This window comes from Macaca thibetana, chromosome 11 (assembly GCF_024542745.1).
Source record: "Macaca thibetana thibetana isolate TM-01 chromosome 11, ASM2454274v1, whole genome shotgun sequence".
Classification (NCBI taxonomy): Eukaryota; Metazoa; Chordata; class Mammalia; order Primates; family Cercopithecidae; genus Macaca; species Macaca thibetana.
This window is the reverse complement of record NC_065588.1, coordinates 6,105,050-6,124,739: the sequence shown is the minus strand read 5'-3', so window position 1 is coordinate 6,124,739 and position 19,690 is coordinate 6,105,050. Positions and strand designations below refer to the sequence as shown.

The following is a 19,690-nucleotide window of genomic DNA, read 5'->3' as shown; positions in this document are numbered from 1 at the left end:
CCAGTGTTTTGGGAGACTGAGGCCGGAGGATTCCTTGAGCCCAGGAGTTCAAGACCAGCCTGGGCAACACAGCAAGACCGTATCTCTACGAAAACAAAGAAATGAATTCAGAACCAATAGATTCTGGTTGAGGTGCTTCAACCATCCAGAAGTCTCTAATATTGGTGACTCCCAGAGTCCCTTAGTTCCCCAACATTATCTCCAGATGCCCCAGGGCCATCACCACATGGATCTGCAGTCCTGGGCCTTTTGTGGTCACAGCCTTGTCTCCTGTCTACACAGCCCAGAGCTGCGAGGAGAGGAATCTCCGGGAGAATGGGTATGAGTGTGAGTGGCGCTATAACAGCTGCGCACCTGCCTGTCGAGTCACGTGCCAGCACCCTGAGCCGCTGGCCTGCCCTGTGCAGTGTGTGGAGGGCTGCCATGCCCACTGCCCTCCAGGTGAGGCCTCTATCCCTGGGGGTCGGGCTGGTGGGATGGGATAGGGATGGGTGGAAAGGTGCTTCTAGATCTTGCTTCATCTCAGCCTCCACCGGCCATGTCCCGTATCTGACCTGCAACCCTGCCACAGGCTGTCTCCACGGGTTCTTTCATCAGAGTCAGGCCAACTGTGATTTTTCCCAAGTCGAGCTCCTCTAAAATGCTTTTATGTGCCTATTTATGGGATTCTCGTCTAAAGCCGCCCCTGCCGATAGAACTTTCTGCAGTGGGGGAATGTTGTATTGAAAGTAACTGTGACGAGTGTGTCTGAGGAACTGAATTTTGAATTTTACTGAATTTAAATAGCCACATGCAGTTTGTGACTATCATACGGTACAGCACAGCTCTAGAGTTACTGAAGGCGTTATTCAGAAGAGCGGAAAGAGCCCTGGAGATTTCATTTGTCCTGAGGCTTGGGGAGGTGGGGTAGGGTGAGGGAACCCCTATTCCCAGTTTTGCAGAGGGATCAGTCAAAGCACAAGGAGGAAAGATGCTCCTTGAGTGGCGGGGTGACCCCTGGGGTGTGGGCAGGAGAAGCTGGCTTCTAGGGCAGGAGAAGGAGTTGGCTTCTCCCTTTTAGTTAAAAGTGAGGCTTCCTTGTGGGAAAGGGGAGCAGTTTGGTTCCTAATGAGAGCTTTCTTTTGCAGGGAAAATCCTGGATGAGCTTTTGCAGACCTGCGTCAGCCCCGAAGACTGCCCGGTGTGTGAGGCGGCTGGCCGGCGTTTTGCCTCAGGAAAGAAAGTCACCTTGAATCCCAGCGACCCTGAGCACTGCCAGATTTGGTAAAACAGATTTCGGGGTCGTTTGGAGTGATGAATCTTATTGCTTCTCCGGGGGCCAGCTCAGAGACTAGGTTTTGGGTAAAAAGTCCTAGCTACATGAGTTGAGAGATTGAGTTTGTTTTCTTTGTTTGTTTATTTAATTCATTGTTTAGTTTATTGTTTTGTTTGTTCCTAGGGTTTGCTACTTTTTCTTTAGGGATAGGCTAGACTGCTTCCTCCGCATATATTCCTCCACAGTGTTTTTGCTCTTAATAGGCTTTTAAGCCCTAAGAGGTTTTTGCTTTTCTCACTGAAGGTGGGGTGTGGTCCCTCACTGTCCTTGTAGGTCATGACTAGTCTGAGCACAGGTGTCCATAAAAATCAGATTTCTTTTTTCCTGGAGGTGGGGACTCAGGAAAGTGAGATGGAACCCAGGGCCCTCAGGGTAGTAAGAACCTCGTGGGGGCCATAGTCAAGGTCGCAGGGTGTGGCTGTCATAATAGGGAGGGAATGTGCTCGTTGCTCTCACCCTGGGTTCTCACTGGACTTGCCTCTGGGAAACTGGCCTTTGGGGAGGTGAGAAGGAGTCCTCAGGGTGAGCTCTGAGCCCTCTGAAGTCCTGCTCATAAGTAGGGAACATTTATTAAAATCCAGATCTATTCAACACCACTCCCTGACACACTGATCAAGCCTTCTGGGAACTTAAACTTGAGAACGTAAATTTGCTGGGGAGGGGCTATGGTCACAGCTGCCAAAGTCAGATCCTGCCACCACCATCTGTACAAACAAGAACGAACACTGCCTGGGGTGAGTTTTCTAGCAAACACAGGAAACTAGAAAGTATGTCACTCACGCACCGTTAACCAAGGATTGAAGCAGTAAATCTCGTGGATCACAGGAAGGAGGAATTAACTTCCTAGTAAGACTCTGCCTGCGCACACTCTGTATGCTGAAACAGGGACTGTAGGGAGCAAAGGGTGGGGTGATTCTGATGCTGGCTTGGGGTTCTGTGCCAAAAAGGCATGAGAGCTTTGAGCCCTCTCCCCACCTCCTTTGCTGGCACACGGGCAGAGGCAGCTGCCACAGTGCATGCTGAAGCTCAAGCAGTGTGTGGACAGTAGGCCCACAGCAGGCTGGGGGCATCACCTGGGATCAAGCCACAGGGGGACACTTCCCAGGCTCAGGGCACTGCCATCTTTTCAGCTTTACTGGGAGTGCTGAAGGCCAGGTGCCTCCAGGGCTGAGAGTCCGAAGAGATGATCTGGGCCCACATTGGTCTTCACCACACAGGGCCACTTGATTTCACCTGTGTTCTGGCAGGTCTTGCCACTTTCCAGGACGCTGGCAAAAAGGTGATGTTACCAGCAGAGCCTGGAAATTTGGCATGTTAGCGTAGGAGTTTGTGAATTAGGAACCAAAAAGAAATGAATTCAGAACCAATAGATCCTGGTTTAGGTGTTTCAGCCGTCCAGAAGTCTCTAATATTGGTGACTCCCACAGTCCCTTAGTTCCCCAGCATTGTCTCCAGATCCCCCCAGGCCGTCACCACATGGGTCTGCAGTCCTGGGCCTTTTGTGGTCACAGCCTTGTCTCCTGTCTACACAGCCCAGAGCTGCGAGGAGAGGAATCTCGGGGAGAACGGGTGTGGGGCCACTGCTCTGCTACAGACTTGTGGTGTGTGCTTGGGGCTGGGCACAGAGCCTGGCCAGTACCCGGCACATGAGAGGTGCTTATCCTATGTCTGCTGGAGGCATGAGCGAATGTCTTTTCCTAGGCCTAACATCTTGGGGACCTCTGTCTACTACTTCCAAATAATTTGTTCTGCTAGATAAAACTGGGGTTTTGAATCTTTATTCATCTTTCCACAATGTTTTTGCTCCATTTTTTTCTCTCTTCCTTAGGGCTCAACATATTAAACATGTTTTAAAATTCATACAATAGCTGGGCGTAGTGGCTCATACCTGTAATCCCAGCACTTTGGGAGGCTGAGGTGGGCGGATCATAAGGTCAGGAGATCGAGACCATCCTGGCTAACACGGTGAAACCCCGTCTCTACTAAAAATACAAAAAATGAGCTGGGCGTGGTGGCGGGTGCCTGTAGTCCCAGCTACTCAGGAGGCTGAGGCAGGAGAATGGCATAAACCTGGGAGGTGGAGCTTGCAGTCAGCCGAGATCGCGCCACTGCACTCCAGCCTGGGTGACAGAGTGAGACTCCGTCTCAAAAAAAACACAAAAAACAAAAAACTTTATATTCTGTTAGAATATGTACTGTAAAGCATTTATCTTCGACAGAACATTTACAAGCACAGGTTAGTGTCCACATTTTAGTAACATTTGCTCTTGGAGACATTTGTAAGAAGGCTTGGATTATAATTAAGTATTCATGTTGCTAAAGATGTAGGTTGAAAAGAAATCAGCTTTGAGTGACTGTGTGGATGGCCTAGAACAACGAATATATTTTTTCATGTCCCAGGATGGGCTAAAGCTTTGGTTTCTAGAGTCAAAGGAAGTCTGCTACGTGTGTATTTTGTGTGTGTGTGGGGGGGTGCATGCTATTTGGGGACAGATGTTAAATAGTGACATCTCACTTGGGTATGGAATGGTCCATGGGATCTCAAGTTCAGGTGGAACAGGCAGGAGATTCTGTGGGAATATGGAAGTGGTCGTACACTATAGGGCTCAGAAGTGTCCGTAGGTTCTTCCTGAACCATTTCAATTTCTTCCCTTTTTGCTGCAGCCACTGTGATGGTGTCAACCTCACCTGTGAAGCCTGCGAGGAGCCGGGAGGCCTTGTGGTGCCTCCCACAGATGCACCGGTGAGCCCCACCACTCCGTATGTGGAGGACATCTCGGAACCGCCCTTGCACGATTTTTACTGCAGCAGGCTACTGGACCTGGTCTTCCTGCTGGATGGCTCCTCCAGGCTGTCCGAGGCTGAGTTTGAAGTGCTGAAGGCCTTTGTGGTGGACATGATGGAGCGGCTGCGCATCTCCCAGAAGTGGGTCCGCGTGGCCGTCGTGGAGTACCATGATGGCTCCCATGCCTACATCGGGCTCAAGGACCGGAAACGACCATCAGAGCTGCGGCGCATTGCCAGCCAGGTGAAGTATGCAGGCAGCCAGGTGGCCTCCACCAGTGAGGTCTTGAAATACACACTGTTCCAAATCTTTGGCAAGATCGACCGCCCTGAAGCCTCCCGCATCGCCTTGCTCCTGATGGCCAGCCAGGAGCCCCAACGGATGTCCCGGAACTTTGTCCGCTATGTCCAGGGCCTGAAGAAGAAGAAGGTCATCGTAATCCCGGTGGGCATTGGGCCCCATGCCAACCTCAAGCAGATCCACCTCATTGAGAAGCAGTCCCCTGAGAACAAGGCCTTCGTGCTGAGCGGTGTGGATGAGCTGGAGCAGCAAAGGGATGAGATTGTTAGCTACCTCTGTGACCTTGCCCCTGAAGCCCCTCCTCCTACTCTGTCCCCCGACATGGCACAAGTCACTGTGGGCCCAGGGCTCTTGGGGGTTTCGACCCTGGGGCCCAAGAGGAACTCCATGGTTCTGGATGTGGCATTTGTCCTGGAAGGATCGGACAAAATTGGTGAAGCCGACTTTAACAGGAGCAAGGAGTTCATGGAGGAGGTGATTCAGCGGATGGATGTGGGCCAGGACGGCATCCACGTCACGGTACTGCAGTACTCCTATACGGTGGCGGTGGAGTACCCCTTCAGCGAGGCACAGTCCAAAGGGGACATCCTGCAGCGGGTGCGAGAGATCCGCTACCAGGGCGGCAACAGGACCAACACTGGGCTGGCCCTGCAGTACCTCTCCGACCACAGCTTCTTGGTCAGCCAGGGTGACCGGGAGCGGGCGCCTAACCTGGTCTACATGGTCACCGGAAATCCTGCCTCTGATGAGATCAAGAGGTTGCCTGGAGACATCCAGGTGGTGCCCATTGGAGTGGGCCCTCATGCCAATGTACAGGAGCTGGAGAGGATTGGCTGGCCCAATGCCCCCATCCTCATCCAGGACTTTGAGACGCTTCCCCGAGAGGCTCCTGACCTGGTGCTGCAGAGCTGCTGCTCCGGAGAGGGGCTGAAGATCCCCACCCTCTCCCCTGCCCCTGGTATGCTGGCACCTTGTGTGCAGGTGGGAGGGCTGGGCGAGGGCTGGCGTGGTCTTGGTGCTGCATGCATCTGCCGAGATACGACTCGGGTTCTAATCCTGGCTTCCCTGCTCTGTGTGCCCTTGGTTGAACCTTGCCTTCAAAGGGCCCGTGTTTCCTCACCTCCCTGGCAGGGAGACAAACTGTGATCCTTTTTCGGGGGAAGATCTTTTCTTGTTGTGCGTGCTTATATAAATTCAAAGGTAATGGAAGCCTATTGTTAACATTTAAACAATACCAGTAAGGAGTTAAAAAAAAAAAAAAAAAAAAAAAAAAAAAAAGCAAGTCTTACTTTATCACACAGCCTCTTCCCCACCCAATTCCACCCTCTGCCTTCAAGGTAACCTCTGTTAAAGGTGGTGATGATAAGCTTCCTTTTGACCATATTGGGTGGGTGAAATTATTCTGAGTAGCTGACATTCTTCAGGGCGAGACCAGGAAGTCAGGTGCCAGGTAGCAGGTGCAGTCTTCAGAAACTGGTGTCAGACTGCCTTAGTTTGAATCTTGTCTCTGCCACTTGCTAGCTGGGTAATTTTGGGCAAGTACTTAACCTCTTTGTATATCAGTCTCCTCATGTATAAAATGGGGACAATAATAGCATCTACGTGCTTAAAAATAGTATCTGACACATGACAAGTGCTCAAAAAAATGCTTGCTCGCACTGCTATATTACTACCTTTTACTGACACTGGCGTCTAATCCATTCCTAGTTCCTGAACATCTTTATTCGATGTGTTTGGGACCATCCCAGAATAACTAGCCTTCTTTTAGTATCTTTTAGTATCTTTTGAGTCTCACACTTGTCAGTACTTTCGTTTCTTTGTTTTTATTCATGTTCATAGATTTAAATTCTTGTAATATTTTTGCTGAGGAAAGCAACAATTACATCATTTCATCAAATCTCAGATGTGCTCAGACACTAAGAGGAGCACTAGGCATTTGTAGCTGGAATAATCACAGTACGTTCACCTGCCCTGCAACATCTGAGGACAGCAGCTCATTGTCCAGGGAGGGGCTGCCGCTCCATTTCCTTTTGCAGTCTCCTTGTATTGCCAGGCCAGTATTTTACTCAATTCTAGAAAAGTGGTAGCCCCTTGTTACTGAGGAAGTCCATGCCTGCCGCTTTTATTTGTAGACATTCAAACTTCCTTTGGGTAGAATCGGAGTCTTCTCAATGTCTCCAATCCTGAGGTAGTCAGGCCCCAGGAACTCCATCTCTCCCATCCCCTCCTCCCTGGCCCACGTTGCCCTTGCACTCATGAAGGCACTCCCCCGCCCTTGGTGGTGCCACGTGGTCAGCATGCCCTGTAGATCCTATTGGATTTCAGGTTGTAGGCCTGGCGGCCAGTGTCCTTGCTGGCACCTGTGTGCTCACCTTCCTGGTTGTCATTGCAGACTGCAGCCAGCCCCTGGACGTGATCCTTCTCCTAGATGGCTCCTCCAGTTTCCCAGCTGCTTATTTTGATGAAATGAAGAGTTTTGCCAAGGCTTTCATTTCAAAAGCCAATATAGGTGAGTGAGCAAGGCACCTGAAGCAGCCGGTGACGAAGAGGCTCTTTTTGGGACTCCAGTTGATTCAGAATAATCCCCATTTTCTCGTTCCGTTTAGGGCCTCATCTCACTCAGGTGTCAGTGCTCCAGTATGGAAGCATCACCACCATTGATGTGCCGTGGAACGTGGCCCCGGAGAAAGCCCATTTGCTGAGCCTTGTGGACGTCATGCAGCGGGAGGGAGGCCCCAGCCAAATTGGTAACGTTGGTGCCACAGGCTGGATGCAGAACCTCCATTCTGCTTCTAATTTTTGGCATAAATGACTGTGTGACCTCGGCCAGTCACTTTGCTTCTTGGCCTTAGTTTCTTCTTCTGGAAAGTGAGGGGCTAGATGCTCTTCCAGGTCTCTTCCAGATCTCAACTGGGTGTTCCTCGGAGTCTCTGAATCATTCAGCTTTTGAGTAACTTAAGGATCCTCCGTGAGACAGGGTGTCCAGCCGCAGCCAGTACTGACTCGGCGTGATCTGTTCTCCATCCTCAGGGGATGCTTTGGGCTTTGCTGTGCGATACTTGACTTCAGAAATGCATGGTGCCAGGCCGGGAGCCTCGAAGGCGGTGGTCATCCTGGTCATGGACGTCTCTGTGGATGCGGTGGATGCAGCAGCTGATGCCGCCAGATCCAACAGTAAGAATCTGGTGTACAATCCTCAATTCAGGAGAGCGAGACTTCAGAAATGATAGAGGATTAAAAGTGGGCTGGGGTTACTTTTGGATGTTGTGGCTGATAATATACTCAGTACCGACCTCTGTCCTGGTATCAAACAGCAGGAAATTATCCGATCACAATGTGATTTGGAAACCAAACAATAATAAGTGTGTGTTGATACTACATCTTTATGACTAATTATAACCTTTAATTTCTCCACATTTTCCCTGTGTCCAGGAGTGATCCTACCTCTACGCCCTTCCTTTCTAAAGGAGGATTCGTGGTCTTTTACTAAAATGTCATGTCTGAGGCCAGAGTGATTCATTGTGGGGCCTTGAGAACCAATGGGGACTTCATGTATTTAGAGTTCATTCCTGGTACCAGGCTAATGGGCTTGGCAGGGTTGAATGGATGGAGAAACAAAGGATCATGCTGTAGGAGAGGAAAGGATCCACATGTCCAGCCTTGTGCTCCATGAGAACATGTGCTCATCATGTTCTTAATATCAACAGGATGCCACCTGGAGAACAGTTAATCTTTCAGAACCCTGCCTAGGAGTGCTGTCAGAACCCTGTCTTTTCTCTGTTGTCTTCCTGATGTTCTTCCTGAGAAAGTTATTTGCTCTGTTCTCTGCGTCACATATGAGCTACTCAAAATGTGCAAATCATATTGTATTGTATCATTTGTAACGTATCTGTTCCTTGCAAAAAACTGGGAGTTTTTTGAAGGCAAGGGAAGATCTTGCTTATTTTTGTATCATCTGTGTATGATGCACAAAATAGGTGACCATTTAATGTTTGTTGAGTGAATGAATGTGACATGTTTATGAAATCTATGATTTTAGGGTAAAGGACACTAAAAGGGAAAGGATAAATATTTGGATAATATAACAAACTTACAATAACTGAAAAGCTGCTAGTAGAAAATCCGCTCCAACCTGAAGCACATTGCAAATTCCTAGAAATTTCTGGAGCGCTGAATTGAGGAATTTCAGGATGGAGATTTTTTTCTCCTTTAGTATCAAGAATCCAAAGAAAGATTTTCATTGGGAAAGGAAGCAGTTGTGGTCTTGAGGAAGTGGACATGATCCAGAGCAAGTCATTTAACTGTCCAAAGCCTCGGTTTCTCATGTGTAAATGAGCATGCACATTCTCTGGGCTCAGCCCCGTGATATTTTCTCTTCTCTTCTTACATACACCAATTCCTTGGTGGTCTAGTTCAGTGTCATGGGTCTAAATATATTTATACATCTCTTTGAAATTCATATCTCCTCAATTCAGCTTGCATGCTCTAACAGGCAAAACTAAACTCCTGATTTTCACATCCGTCTTTCTCATCTTAGAAAAGGGCAATTCCAGCCTTCCAGTTGTTCAGTTCAAAAAGCTCAGCATCCTTGATTCTTCTTCCTTTTTCCTGATACCTCCATGCAAGCCACGAATAAACTATAGCTCCATCTTCAAAACACATTGAGAGTTACACCACTCCACACCATGTCCACCAGGGTCACCTCAATCCAAGTCCCCATCATCTTTCACCTGGACTATTGAAATAGCTGTTTAACTGGAACCCCACCTTCTACCTTTGTCCCCTGCAGCTCATTCTCAGCACAGGAGCTGCAGTGGCCCTTTAAAATCAAAGTCAGCTCCTGTGCCTCTGCTCTGTCGTCTTGGCTGGCTTTGTTTCATTCACAGAACATAGTGAGTCCTTACCATGGCCAATGGAGCATTGCCTGATCCATGCCCTTTCCCTCTCTTGCTTGTCCCTCTCTCCCCAGCCCCCAGGAGCATGCAGTCACACTTCTGCTCTGGGGCGTTTGCACTCACTCTTCTCTGTGCTTGGGATGTCCCTCCCTCAGATATCGTCTTGGCTCCTTCCATCCTTGTATTAGGTCTCTGCTCAGATGCCATCTTTTCACCAAGTGCTTCTCCAACTGCCATGTATGCAACAGTCACCCACACCTCAGCCCTGGGCATTCTCATCCTCCTCATCTCATTTTGTTTTTTTCCTAAGCATTTATCCACATCTGAAATTCTATGTATTTACTTTGATTGTGTGTTTGTTGTCTGTCTATCCATGAGGACGGGGGACAGGGAGGGACTTTATATGCTTGGTTCGCTGCTGTATCCTATTGCTTGCAATAGTACCTGACACAGAGTAGGAGCTCATTAATATCTGTTGACTGAATATCTTCCTCGTAGGGCTGGTGTATGTGACCAGCCTGGAAAACATGAGGCTCTGTTCAGATGCTGGATATAACGTCAAGCCAGTCCTTTTTGAGCCTACTTGCCCACAGATCCTTTCCTGTCTCTTTGCTAACTCTAGGAGTGACAGTATTCCCTATTGGAATTGGAGATCGCTACGATGCAGCCCAGCTAAGGATCTTGGCAGGCCCAGCAGGTAACTCTAACGTGGTGAAGCTCCAGCGAATCGAAGACCTCCCTACCATGGTCACCTTGGGCAATTCGTTCCTCCACAAACTGTGCTCTGGTGAGTCTTATAATACCTTTCTTACTTCTCTCAAAAAAAGGCTCCAAAACAAACCCACCATAGAAACAAAAGCACTATTCAAGAGACCCCGGGGGTGCCCATGCGTAAGATTTGGCCTTGAATGAAAATAATTATGTAGACCAGGACTTTTAAGTTTCTGCTCCTGGGAGGTTTATACCACAAACCCTCATGGGGCCAGCAGAAAGCTTTCTGTGTATGGTCCTGTTCCCACTCTAATTGTCCATGTGGACTTGGCAGAGAGAGCCTGAGCTTATTTGTGTAGGAGGGGTCTTGGACAAAAGAATCAGAAGACATAAGCAAGGAACCCCAGCGTTCTGTAGATACAGTCTTCTTCCCCATGGGCCTAGACTCACCCTCAACATGGGTATAAAGGGCTTTAGAAATACAATAACGTGGCGACTCATATCAAAGTACCAGAGTTTAAGTTGATTTCAGGTTAGAAACTTAAAAAAAAAAGCTTTTGGCCAGGCGTGGTGGCTCACGTCTGTAATCCCAGCACTTTTGGAGGCCGAGGTGGGCGGATCATAAGGTCAGGAGGTAGAGACCATCTTGGCTAACACGTTGAAACGCCATCTCTACTAAAAATCCAAAAAGTAGCCAGGTGTGGTGGCACACACCTGTAGTCCCAGCTACTCGGGAGGCTGAGGCAGGAGAATCGCCTGAACCTAGGAGGCAGAAGTTGCAGTGAGCTGACATTGTGCCAATGCACTCCAGCCTGGGTGACAGAGTGAGACTCTCTCAAAAAAAAAATATATATATATATACACACACACACACACATATGTGTATACATATATACGTGTATACGTATGTATATGAATTACATGTTTATGAAATGTATGTATATACATTTTTTATATATGTGTATATGCACATATATGTATGTATATACACACACACATATACACACACACACATGCTTTTTGGGGCTGGGTTTGTATATTTTCCCGTTACTAGCTGTAAGTCAGAACCTGCATAGAGCTACTGTCCTTCAGGGGAATAAGTCAATGCAAGTTTGCCCTTAAAGGGTAAAATTTGCTCTATGCAAATTTTGACTTAACAGCTAATAGCTGCACAGAGAGATGGCAGGTCTCTTGGTAGGAATCTTCAAGTAGATCTCTTTCAGGTTTCCAGGATCTTGCTTCGTCTCCCCACCTTCCCCTTCCCTGGCATGATCTACATGTGAACTAAGATAATGACAGTGTAAGCTGTAGTTATTGCCAGTTATCACTGTTATTGGCATAATTATTAATGACCGCAGAGCATGTCTGAAGAACTACAGGATGACCACCTCTTAGCCTTGTGTCCCTATGTCTCCACTGTTAACCTTGTTCAGCTTCTTTTCAGAAGAGTTGAGATGACTTCAAAAACTAGACCAGGTTGCTTTAGCAGACATTGTGAATGGTTCAGAATTACTGGGTGAAAGATGGGAACTAAGATCATATTTGTGTCTGTTGCAGGATTTGTTAGGATTTGCATGGATGAGGATGGGAATGAGAGGAGGGTAAGTTCCTTTCTGTTGACTTTGAAAGAAAGATTAGAGATGTGTTTGGGGCTCTTGTTTCCACTGGTTAATTTTTCCTCCTTTGGTCTTAGTCCAGTGCTTCCTCTTACTACTATGTTGTTTTTGAGGGTCCATCTGTACATTTTGTGTTTTTCTTCCCGTCTCATGTACAGGAGGCCTCCTTGCTGTGTAGGCCTGTGTTCAATTCTAGGAGTCAGTTATCTGGCAGATAGGCTTAGAGTTGGAGTACCTCATCTTTATTCCCTGCCTGAATCTGCTGTTTGCTTCTGCAGCCTGGGGACATCTGGACCTTGCCAGACCAGTGCCACACCGTGACTTGCCAGCCAGATGGCCAGACCTTACTGGAGAGTCATCGGGTCAACTGTGACCGGGGGCTGAGGCCTTCATGCCCCAACAGTCAGTCCCCTGTTAAAGTGGAAGAGACCTGTGGCTGCCGCTGGACCTGCCCCTGTGAGTCCTTTGCTTCTCCAGCTAGGGCAGTGTCAAAGGGGCAGTGCTTTTAGCTTGGCTGTGCAGAAAAGTAGAGCAAGCACCAACCAGCCCAGAAGTACCCTTTCCCTCATCACCACATACATAGTGCTACCTTCACTCACCTTCCTTTCCTCCTGTGCTCTTTGGACATGCTTTCAACCAGTCTCAGGGATCACTGCCCTCTTTCTCTGTCTTTGGAAGGCACTTCCCCAGAATATGCATAACCAGAAGGAAGAATTGCTTTTCTGAGGTCAGTGCTCAGCTTGGCTGTTGGCAAGTCAACCTTTAGGAATCTATGTATTCAGGGTGTAGCAGTGGAAGTATAGCAGTGAGAGAGACACTTCCCAGAAAACTCTCCAACCACACCTATAGCAACAGTACATTACCAAGGTGGCCTGGATTAAGAGGAGGAAATATTTAAAATCCATCTCATGTACACTTGCGGAGAGCATTTCATCCGTGGGCTGGGTTAGCCTTCTGTCTCATGTTTGGGAGAAATGACTGCTTATGGTGACCATGACTCAGCAGTGGATTGTAACCTTTATGCTGAACAGACATAACTGGTGGGATGCAATCAAAACTGTATGTTATAGCTCACTCTCCCTGTAGAATTTATTTAGGGAGATAAATTTCCCTCTTGGTCTAGGTGAAAACTCCACCAGACCTTATGTTATTTCTGTTTATTCATAAAGAAATCTATAGTTACTTTTAAGTCATAAGACAAAGTCTCAATTGATAATTAGATACCCACTCTTGTGTAATAATCAAAACTTTGAATTTGGTTAGAGTTAAAACACCTCCCAGTCCCAATTTGGGCTGCCTGCCTCTGGGAAGGAGGGTATGGTCAGCTTTTCTCTGTACAAAGAGCTTTGCCTGTTTTGATTGAAAGCATATCCTGGAAATTACTCGATGTCATTTCAAAGAGAGCTTCCTAATACTTTATTGCGTACCACAGGTTACCCAACTGTTCTTCTATGCATGTGCATTTAGGCTGTTTCCAGCGTTTTGTAATGACAAACAATGCTGCAATGAGTAAACCTGAACATACGAATTTTCATATGGTTGGAGGTGTGTCTTCAGGGTAGATTCCTAGAAATGAGATTTTTGGGTCAAAAGATAAATGCGTGTGAAGTTCCCCTTAGATATTCCCAGATTCTCATCTAACAGGTGAGATGTGGTTGTGCAGAACTGGAATGTCCATCTGTTTGCTTTTCCATCAGCGAGGTGTGAGAGTGCATGCTTCTCCACAGCCTTGCTGAGGGAGTGTGTGGTTACAGTTTTTATTTTATTGTTTTTGCAAATTTCTTACTTTTCAGGAAAGAAATGGCATCTCAGTATACTTGAAATTCATTTCTCTAATGATGAGTTAAGTTAAACATTTTTTCATATGTTTAATTGCCATTTTTTGGTTTAATTTTGTGAATTTTCTGCTCATGCCTTTCCCTATTTTTCCATTAGAAAATTTGTGATAAAAACACCTAAGATCTACCCCCTTAATAAATTTGCAAGTGTACAATACAATATTGTTAGCTATTTGCAAGTTGTACAGAAGATCTCTAAAAGTTTTTGTTTTGTGTGACTGAAACTATGCCCATTGAACAGCAACTTCTCTTTTTCTCCTTCCCCTAACCCCCGCAACCACCATTCTGCTTTTTGCTTCTATGAATTTGACTATTTTAGATATCTCCTATAAGTGGGTTCATGCAGTAGTTATCCTTCTGTGACTGGCTCATTTCACTTAGCTTAATGTCCTCAAAGTTCATCTATGTTGTGGCATATGAAAGGATTTCCTTCTTTCTAAAGACTGAATAATATTCCATTGCATGTATATACCACATTTTCTTTATCCATTTGTCCACTGATGTGCATTTGGATTATTTCCACCTCTTGGCTGTTGTGAATAATGTTGCAATGAACATGGAAGTGTAGGTCTCTTTTTGAGATCCTGATTTCAATGCTTTTGGATGAATACCCAGAAGTGGGATTGCTGGGTCATATGCCAATACTAGTTTTAATTTTTTGAGGAACCTTCTTACTGTTTTCCGTAGTGGCTACACCACTTTACATTCTCACCATCAATGCACAAGGGTTTCAGTTTCTCCACATTCTTGTTAACACTTGGTATTTCTTGGTGTATGTGTGTGTGTGGGGGGGGTGGGTGGGTAATGGCCATTCTAACATGTATGAGGTGATACCTCTTTATGGTTTTGATTTGCATTTCCCTGATGATCAGTAATGTTGAATTCTTTTTTCATATAATTGACTTTTTGGATGTTTCTTTGGAGAAATGTCTTTTCAAGTCCATTGCTCATTTTAACATTGGGTTATTTGCATTTATTTATTTATTTTTTTGCTATTGAGTTGTGTGAGTTCCTAATATATTTTGGATATTAACGCTTTATCAAATGTATGGTTTGCAAATGTTTTCTTCCATTCTTCTTCCATTCTGTAGGCTGCCTTTTTATTTGGTTGATTGATTGATTGGCTGCACAGAAGCTTTTTAGTTTGATGTAGTCCCACTTGTCTATTTTTGCTTTTGTTGTCTTGATTTTGGCAACGATATCCAAGAAATCGTCGCCAAGACCGATGTTGCAAAGTTCTTGTGTTTTCTTTTAGGAGTTTTCTAATTTCAAGTTTTACATATCAGTGTTTAAGTTTGGTTTTGGGTTAACTTTGTGTATGATAGAAGATAAGGGTCCAATTTCATTCTTTTTCATGTGGACAGGTCATTGTTAGTGTATAGAAACAACTAGTTTTGTATGTTGATTTTGTATTCTGCAACTGAATTTGTTTCAACTTTGCTGAATTTGCTAACAATTTTTTGGTGAAATCTTTAGAGTTTTCTACACATCATGTTATCTGCAAATAGAGATAATTTTACTTCTTTTTTGATTGGGACTTTTATATCTTCTTGATTCATTGCTCTAGCTAAGACTTCTCATACTATGTTGAATAGAAGTGGTGAGAGTGGGCCTCCTTGCCTTCTTCCTGGTTAGAGGAAAAGCTTTGTTTTCCACTATTCAGTGTGATGTTAGCTGTGGCATTTTCATAAACGGCCTTTATTTTGTTGAAGTAATTTCCTTCTATTCTTAGTTTGTTGAATGTTTTAATCATGAAATGGTGTTTGAATTTTGACAGATGCTTTATCTACATCTATTGACATGATAGTATGATTTTTATCCTTTGTTTTGTTAATGCTATGTATCACATTTTTTGATTTTTAGACGTTGAGTCATTCTCATATCTGAGGGATAAATCCTACTCAGAGTGTATGATCCTTTCATTGTGCTGTTGAATTCAGTTTGCTCTCATTTTGTTGAGAATTTTTGCATCTATGTTCATCAGGAATATTGACTTTTTTTTTTTTTTTTTTTTTAATGTAAAGTCTTTGTCTGACTTTGGTATCAGGGTAATTCTGGTTTCATAAAGTAGGTTTCCCACTTCAGTGTTTTGGAAGAGTTTGAGAAAGATTGGCATTAATTCTTTTTTAAATCTTTGGTGAATTATCTGGTGAAAGCATCTGAGCTCTTCTTTGTTGGGAGATTACATGATTACTAATTTGATCTCCTTACTAATTGTGGGGGTTTTCAGATTTTCTATTTCTTCATCATTCAGTCTTGGTAGGTTGTATGTTTCGGGGATTTATTCATTTCTTTAGGTTATCCAGTTTGTTCATGTGTAGTTGTTCTTAGTAGTCTTTTACTACCCTTTTTATTTCTGCGCTATCAATTGTAACATCACCACTTCCATTTCAGATTTTATTTATTTGAGTCTTCTCTTTTTGTCTTGGTTAATCTAGCTAAAGGTTTGTTAATTTATTTTTCCTCAAATCTTTATTATTTCCTTTCTTCTGCTAACTTAGGGCTTAGTTTATTCATTTTCTTGTTCCTTATGTTGTAAAATTAGGTTTTGTTTGAGATCTTTCTTACTGTAGACATTTACTGCTGTAAACTTTCCTTTTACTGCTTTTGCTGTTTCCCATAAGCTTTGCTATGTTGTACTTTAGTTTTGTGTTTCTCAGAATATTTTCTGATTTTTTTTTTTTTTTTTTTTTTTTTTTTTTTTTTTGAGACGGAGTCTCGCTCTGTTGCCCAGGCTGGAGTGCAGTGGCTGGATCTCAGCTCACTGCAAGCTCCGCCTCCTGGGTTCATGCCATTCTCTGGCCTCAGCCTCCCGAGTAGCTGGGACTACAGGCGCCCACCACCTCGCCCGGCTAGTGTTTTGCATTTTTTTTTTAGTAGAGACGGGGTTTCACCGGGTTAGCCAGGGTGGTCTCGATCTCCTGACCTCGTGATCCACCCGTCTCGGCCTCCCAAAGTGCTGGGATTACAGGCTTGAGCCACCGCGCCCGGCCCTGATTTTTCTTTTGATTTCTCCTTTGACCCATTGATTGTTCAAGAGTATTGTTTAATTTCCACATATTTGAGAACTTTCTGAAATTATTTCTGTTAGCCATGTCTTATTCTATTGTGGTCAGAAAAGATACTTGGTATGATTTTAGTCTCCTTAAATTTGTTAAGATTTGTTTTGTGGACTAGCATGTGACCTATTCTGCAGACTGTTCTGTGTGTTTGAGAAGAATGTATATTTTCCTGTTGTTCGGTAGAATGTTCTGTATTTGATAGGTCCACTTGGGCCATAGTGTTGCTCGAGTTCTCTGTTTCCTTATTGATCTTCTGTCTGGATTTTTATCCATTATTGAAAGTGAGATATTAAAATCTCTCACTATTATGTTCTATTTTTATCTTCAGTTCTGCCAATATTTGCTTCTTATATTTGTGTACTTTAATGTTGGGTGCAATGTATTTATAATTATTACATCTCCTTGGTGAATTGATGCATTTATCACTATAATGTCCGTTTGTCTCTTGTGACCATCTTTGAGTTAAAGTCTAATTTGTCTAAGTATGGTTACCTGTGCTCTCTTTTAGTTAACATTGGCATGAAATATCTTTTTCCATCTTCTCACTTTCAACCTGTGTGCATCCTTAAATCCAAAGTGAGTTTCTCTCGTAGACAGCATATGGTTGGATCTTGTTTTACATTGATTGATTGATTGATTTAATTTATTTAATTTATTTAAATGGAATCTTGCTCTGTTGCCTAGGCTGGAGTGCAGTGGTGTGATCTCGGCTCACTGCAACCTCTGCCTCCCGGGTTCAAGTGATTCTCCTGCCTCAGCCTCCTGAGTAGCTGGAACTACAAGCACGTGCCACCACACCTGGCTAATTTTTTGTATTTTTAATAGAGACAGGGTTTCACCATGTTAGCCAGGATGGTCTCGATCTCCTGATCTCATCATCTGCCTGCCTTAGCCTCCCAAAGTGCTGGGATTACAGACGTGAGCCACCACACCTGACTGTTTTGTTTTATTTTTAAAAATTCATTTCAGCCACTTCATGGCTTTTGATTGGAAAGTTTATTCTATTTATACTTAAAGTAACTACCGATAGGGAAGGACTTACTGTTGCCATTTTGTTGTTTATTTTCAGGCTGTCTTGTAGCTTTTTTGGTCCCTCTTTTCTACTCTTACTGCCCTTCTTTGGGTTTCATTGATTTTTTGGGGGGTAATGATGAGATTTGATTCCTTTCTCATTTCCTTTCATGTATCTTCTATAGATATTTTCTTTGTGTTCACCATGAAGCTTACATAAAACAGCCTATACTTATGACAGTCTATTCTAAGTTTATAACAACTTAATTTCAATTGCACACAAAAACTCTACTCTTTTACTCCCTCTCCTCCACTTTATGTTGTTGATGTTACACATTGCATTTTTTAATGTGTATTCATTGATTTTTATAATGATAGTTATTTTTATAACTTTGTCTTTTAAGTTCTATACCAGAATTCAAAGATTTACACATTGTCATGATAGTATTAAAATATTCTATATTTGTTTGTATATTTACCTTTACAAGGAATTTTACCTTTCATGTTTTCATGTTGCTGCCTAGCATTCTTTTATTTCAATATGATGGACCTCCCTTTAGCATTTCTTATAAGGCAGGTATGGTGGTGATGAACTCTTCCAGCTTTTGTTCACATGAGAAAGTCTTTATTTCCCCTCCAGTTTTGAAAGACTGTTTTGCTAGAGAGAGTATTCTTGGCTGCCCATTGTTTTCTTTTGAATCGATCATCCATCTCCCTTCTGGCCCACAAGCTTTCTGCTGAGAAATTTGTTAATAGTCTCATCGTGGCCTCCTTTTATATGAAAAGTTGCTTTTCTCTTGCTGCTTTCAAAATTCTGTTTCTGTCTTTGACTTTTGACAAATTGATTATATCTTGTAGTGGACTTCTTTAAATTAGTTCTAGTTGGAGTCTTTTGGGCTTCTTGAAGCTGGATGTCTATTTTCTTCCCTAAATTTGTTCATTATTTCTACTTTCCATTGGGTTTTAATCTTTATCCTTTATTTTAAATATTGGAATTATTAGCTCATTGTCTGTAATATAGGTTGCAGTACTATTTATTAACATGTCAATATTTGCCCCTAGTGATGTGAGATAATAATCATAAAACAAATTTTCATATTTGTATGGGCTTTTTTCTGAACTTATTTTCTGATTCCAGTTGTTGTAAGCTATTCATATACCAAAACCACATTTTGTCTTAATTACCACACTGTCTTAGAGGAAATACCTCTAATATTTTGTCATTGAAGGCTTTATAGTATGTTTTATTGTCTGGTAGGACTTAGTACCTCTACAAGTTTTATTCTGAAGTGTTTTCCTGGCAATTTTTTAATGTTTGTTTTTTCCATATGGACTTTAGTGTCAGCTTTTTTTTACCTCCATAAAAAGTTTGTTGGTATTTTTATTGGAATTACATTAAATTTATACATTAACTTTGGGAGAACTGGCATTTTTATGATGTTAAATCATCCTATCTGAGAACAAGTATGTCCACTTATTCAAGCTGATTTGTCTGTCTTCTAGAAGTGTTTTAAGGTTTACTCACTTGGGTTTTGCATATTTCTTGCTAAGTTTATTCCAAATATTGAATCTTCTTTGTTGCTATTGTGAGACTTTTTTCTTCTCCATTATATTATTTAACTACTTATTGTTTGTGTATATAAAGGGTATTGATATATAGCTATATGTATATATAACACATATATCTATATATGCTAATTCCATATCCTATAGCTTTACTGAATTCTTTTATTATTGAGTTTTATCATGAATTCTCTAGGGTTTTCTGGGTATGATGGTGTGTAATTTGCAAATAGAATTGTTTTTCTTCTGTGTCAATTTTTGTGCCTCCAATTAATTTCTCTTGATTAATTCCATTAATAAACTTTAGTACAATGTTGAATAGCAGTGGAGTATCTTGCGTGCGCACACACGCATACGTGCACACTCATCATATATTTTATCATATTAAGAAAATATCCCTTGATTCTTATTTTTGAGTGTTTTTTTTTGTCAAGAGTGATTGTGGAATTTTGGTATTGGTGAAGGCTTTTTCAGCATCTGTGGAGATAATCGCTTGTTTTTTTTTCTTTAAATATATTGATAGGGTATATTATTTGAAGGAATTTCCTAATGTGCTGAATTCTGTTTAGTAATATTTTATTTAGTACATTGGTT

At 43.4% G+C, this 19,690-nt stretch overlaps 1 protein-coding gene across 2 annotated transcripts in view; it reads left to right on the top strand.

The window, feature by feature from the left end:
• Positions 1–19,690, top strand: part of VWF (von Willebrand factor) — a 186,831-nt gene that overhangs the window by 112,216 nt on the left and 54,925 nt on the right. For both annotated transcript variants that reach the window (XM_050747383.1, XM_050747385.1), the window contains exons 26-34: positions 283–441; positions 1,128–1,263; positions 3,980–5,358; positions 6,793–6,909; positions 7,007–7,147; positions 7,431–7,574; positions 9,918–10,082; positions 11,564–11,607; positions 11,901–12,078. In XM_050747383.1, the coding sequence (XP_050603340.1) occupies positions 283–441; positions 1,128–1,263; positions 3,980–5,358; positions 6,793–6,909; positions 7,007–7,147; positions 7,431–7,574; positions 9,918–10,082; positions 11,564–11,607; positions 11,901–12,078 (2,463 nt within the window). The remainder of the gene's footprint in view (positions 1–282; positions 442–1,127; positions 1,264–3,979; positions 5,359–6,792; positions 6,910–7,006; positions 7,148–7,430; positions 7,575–9,917; positions 10,083–11,563; positions 11,608–11,900; positions 12,079–19,690) is intronic.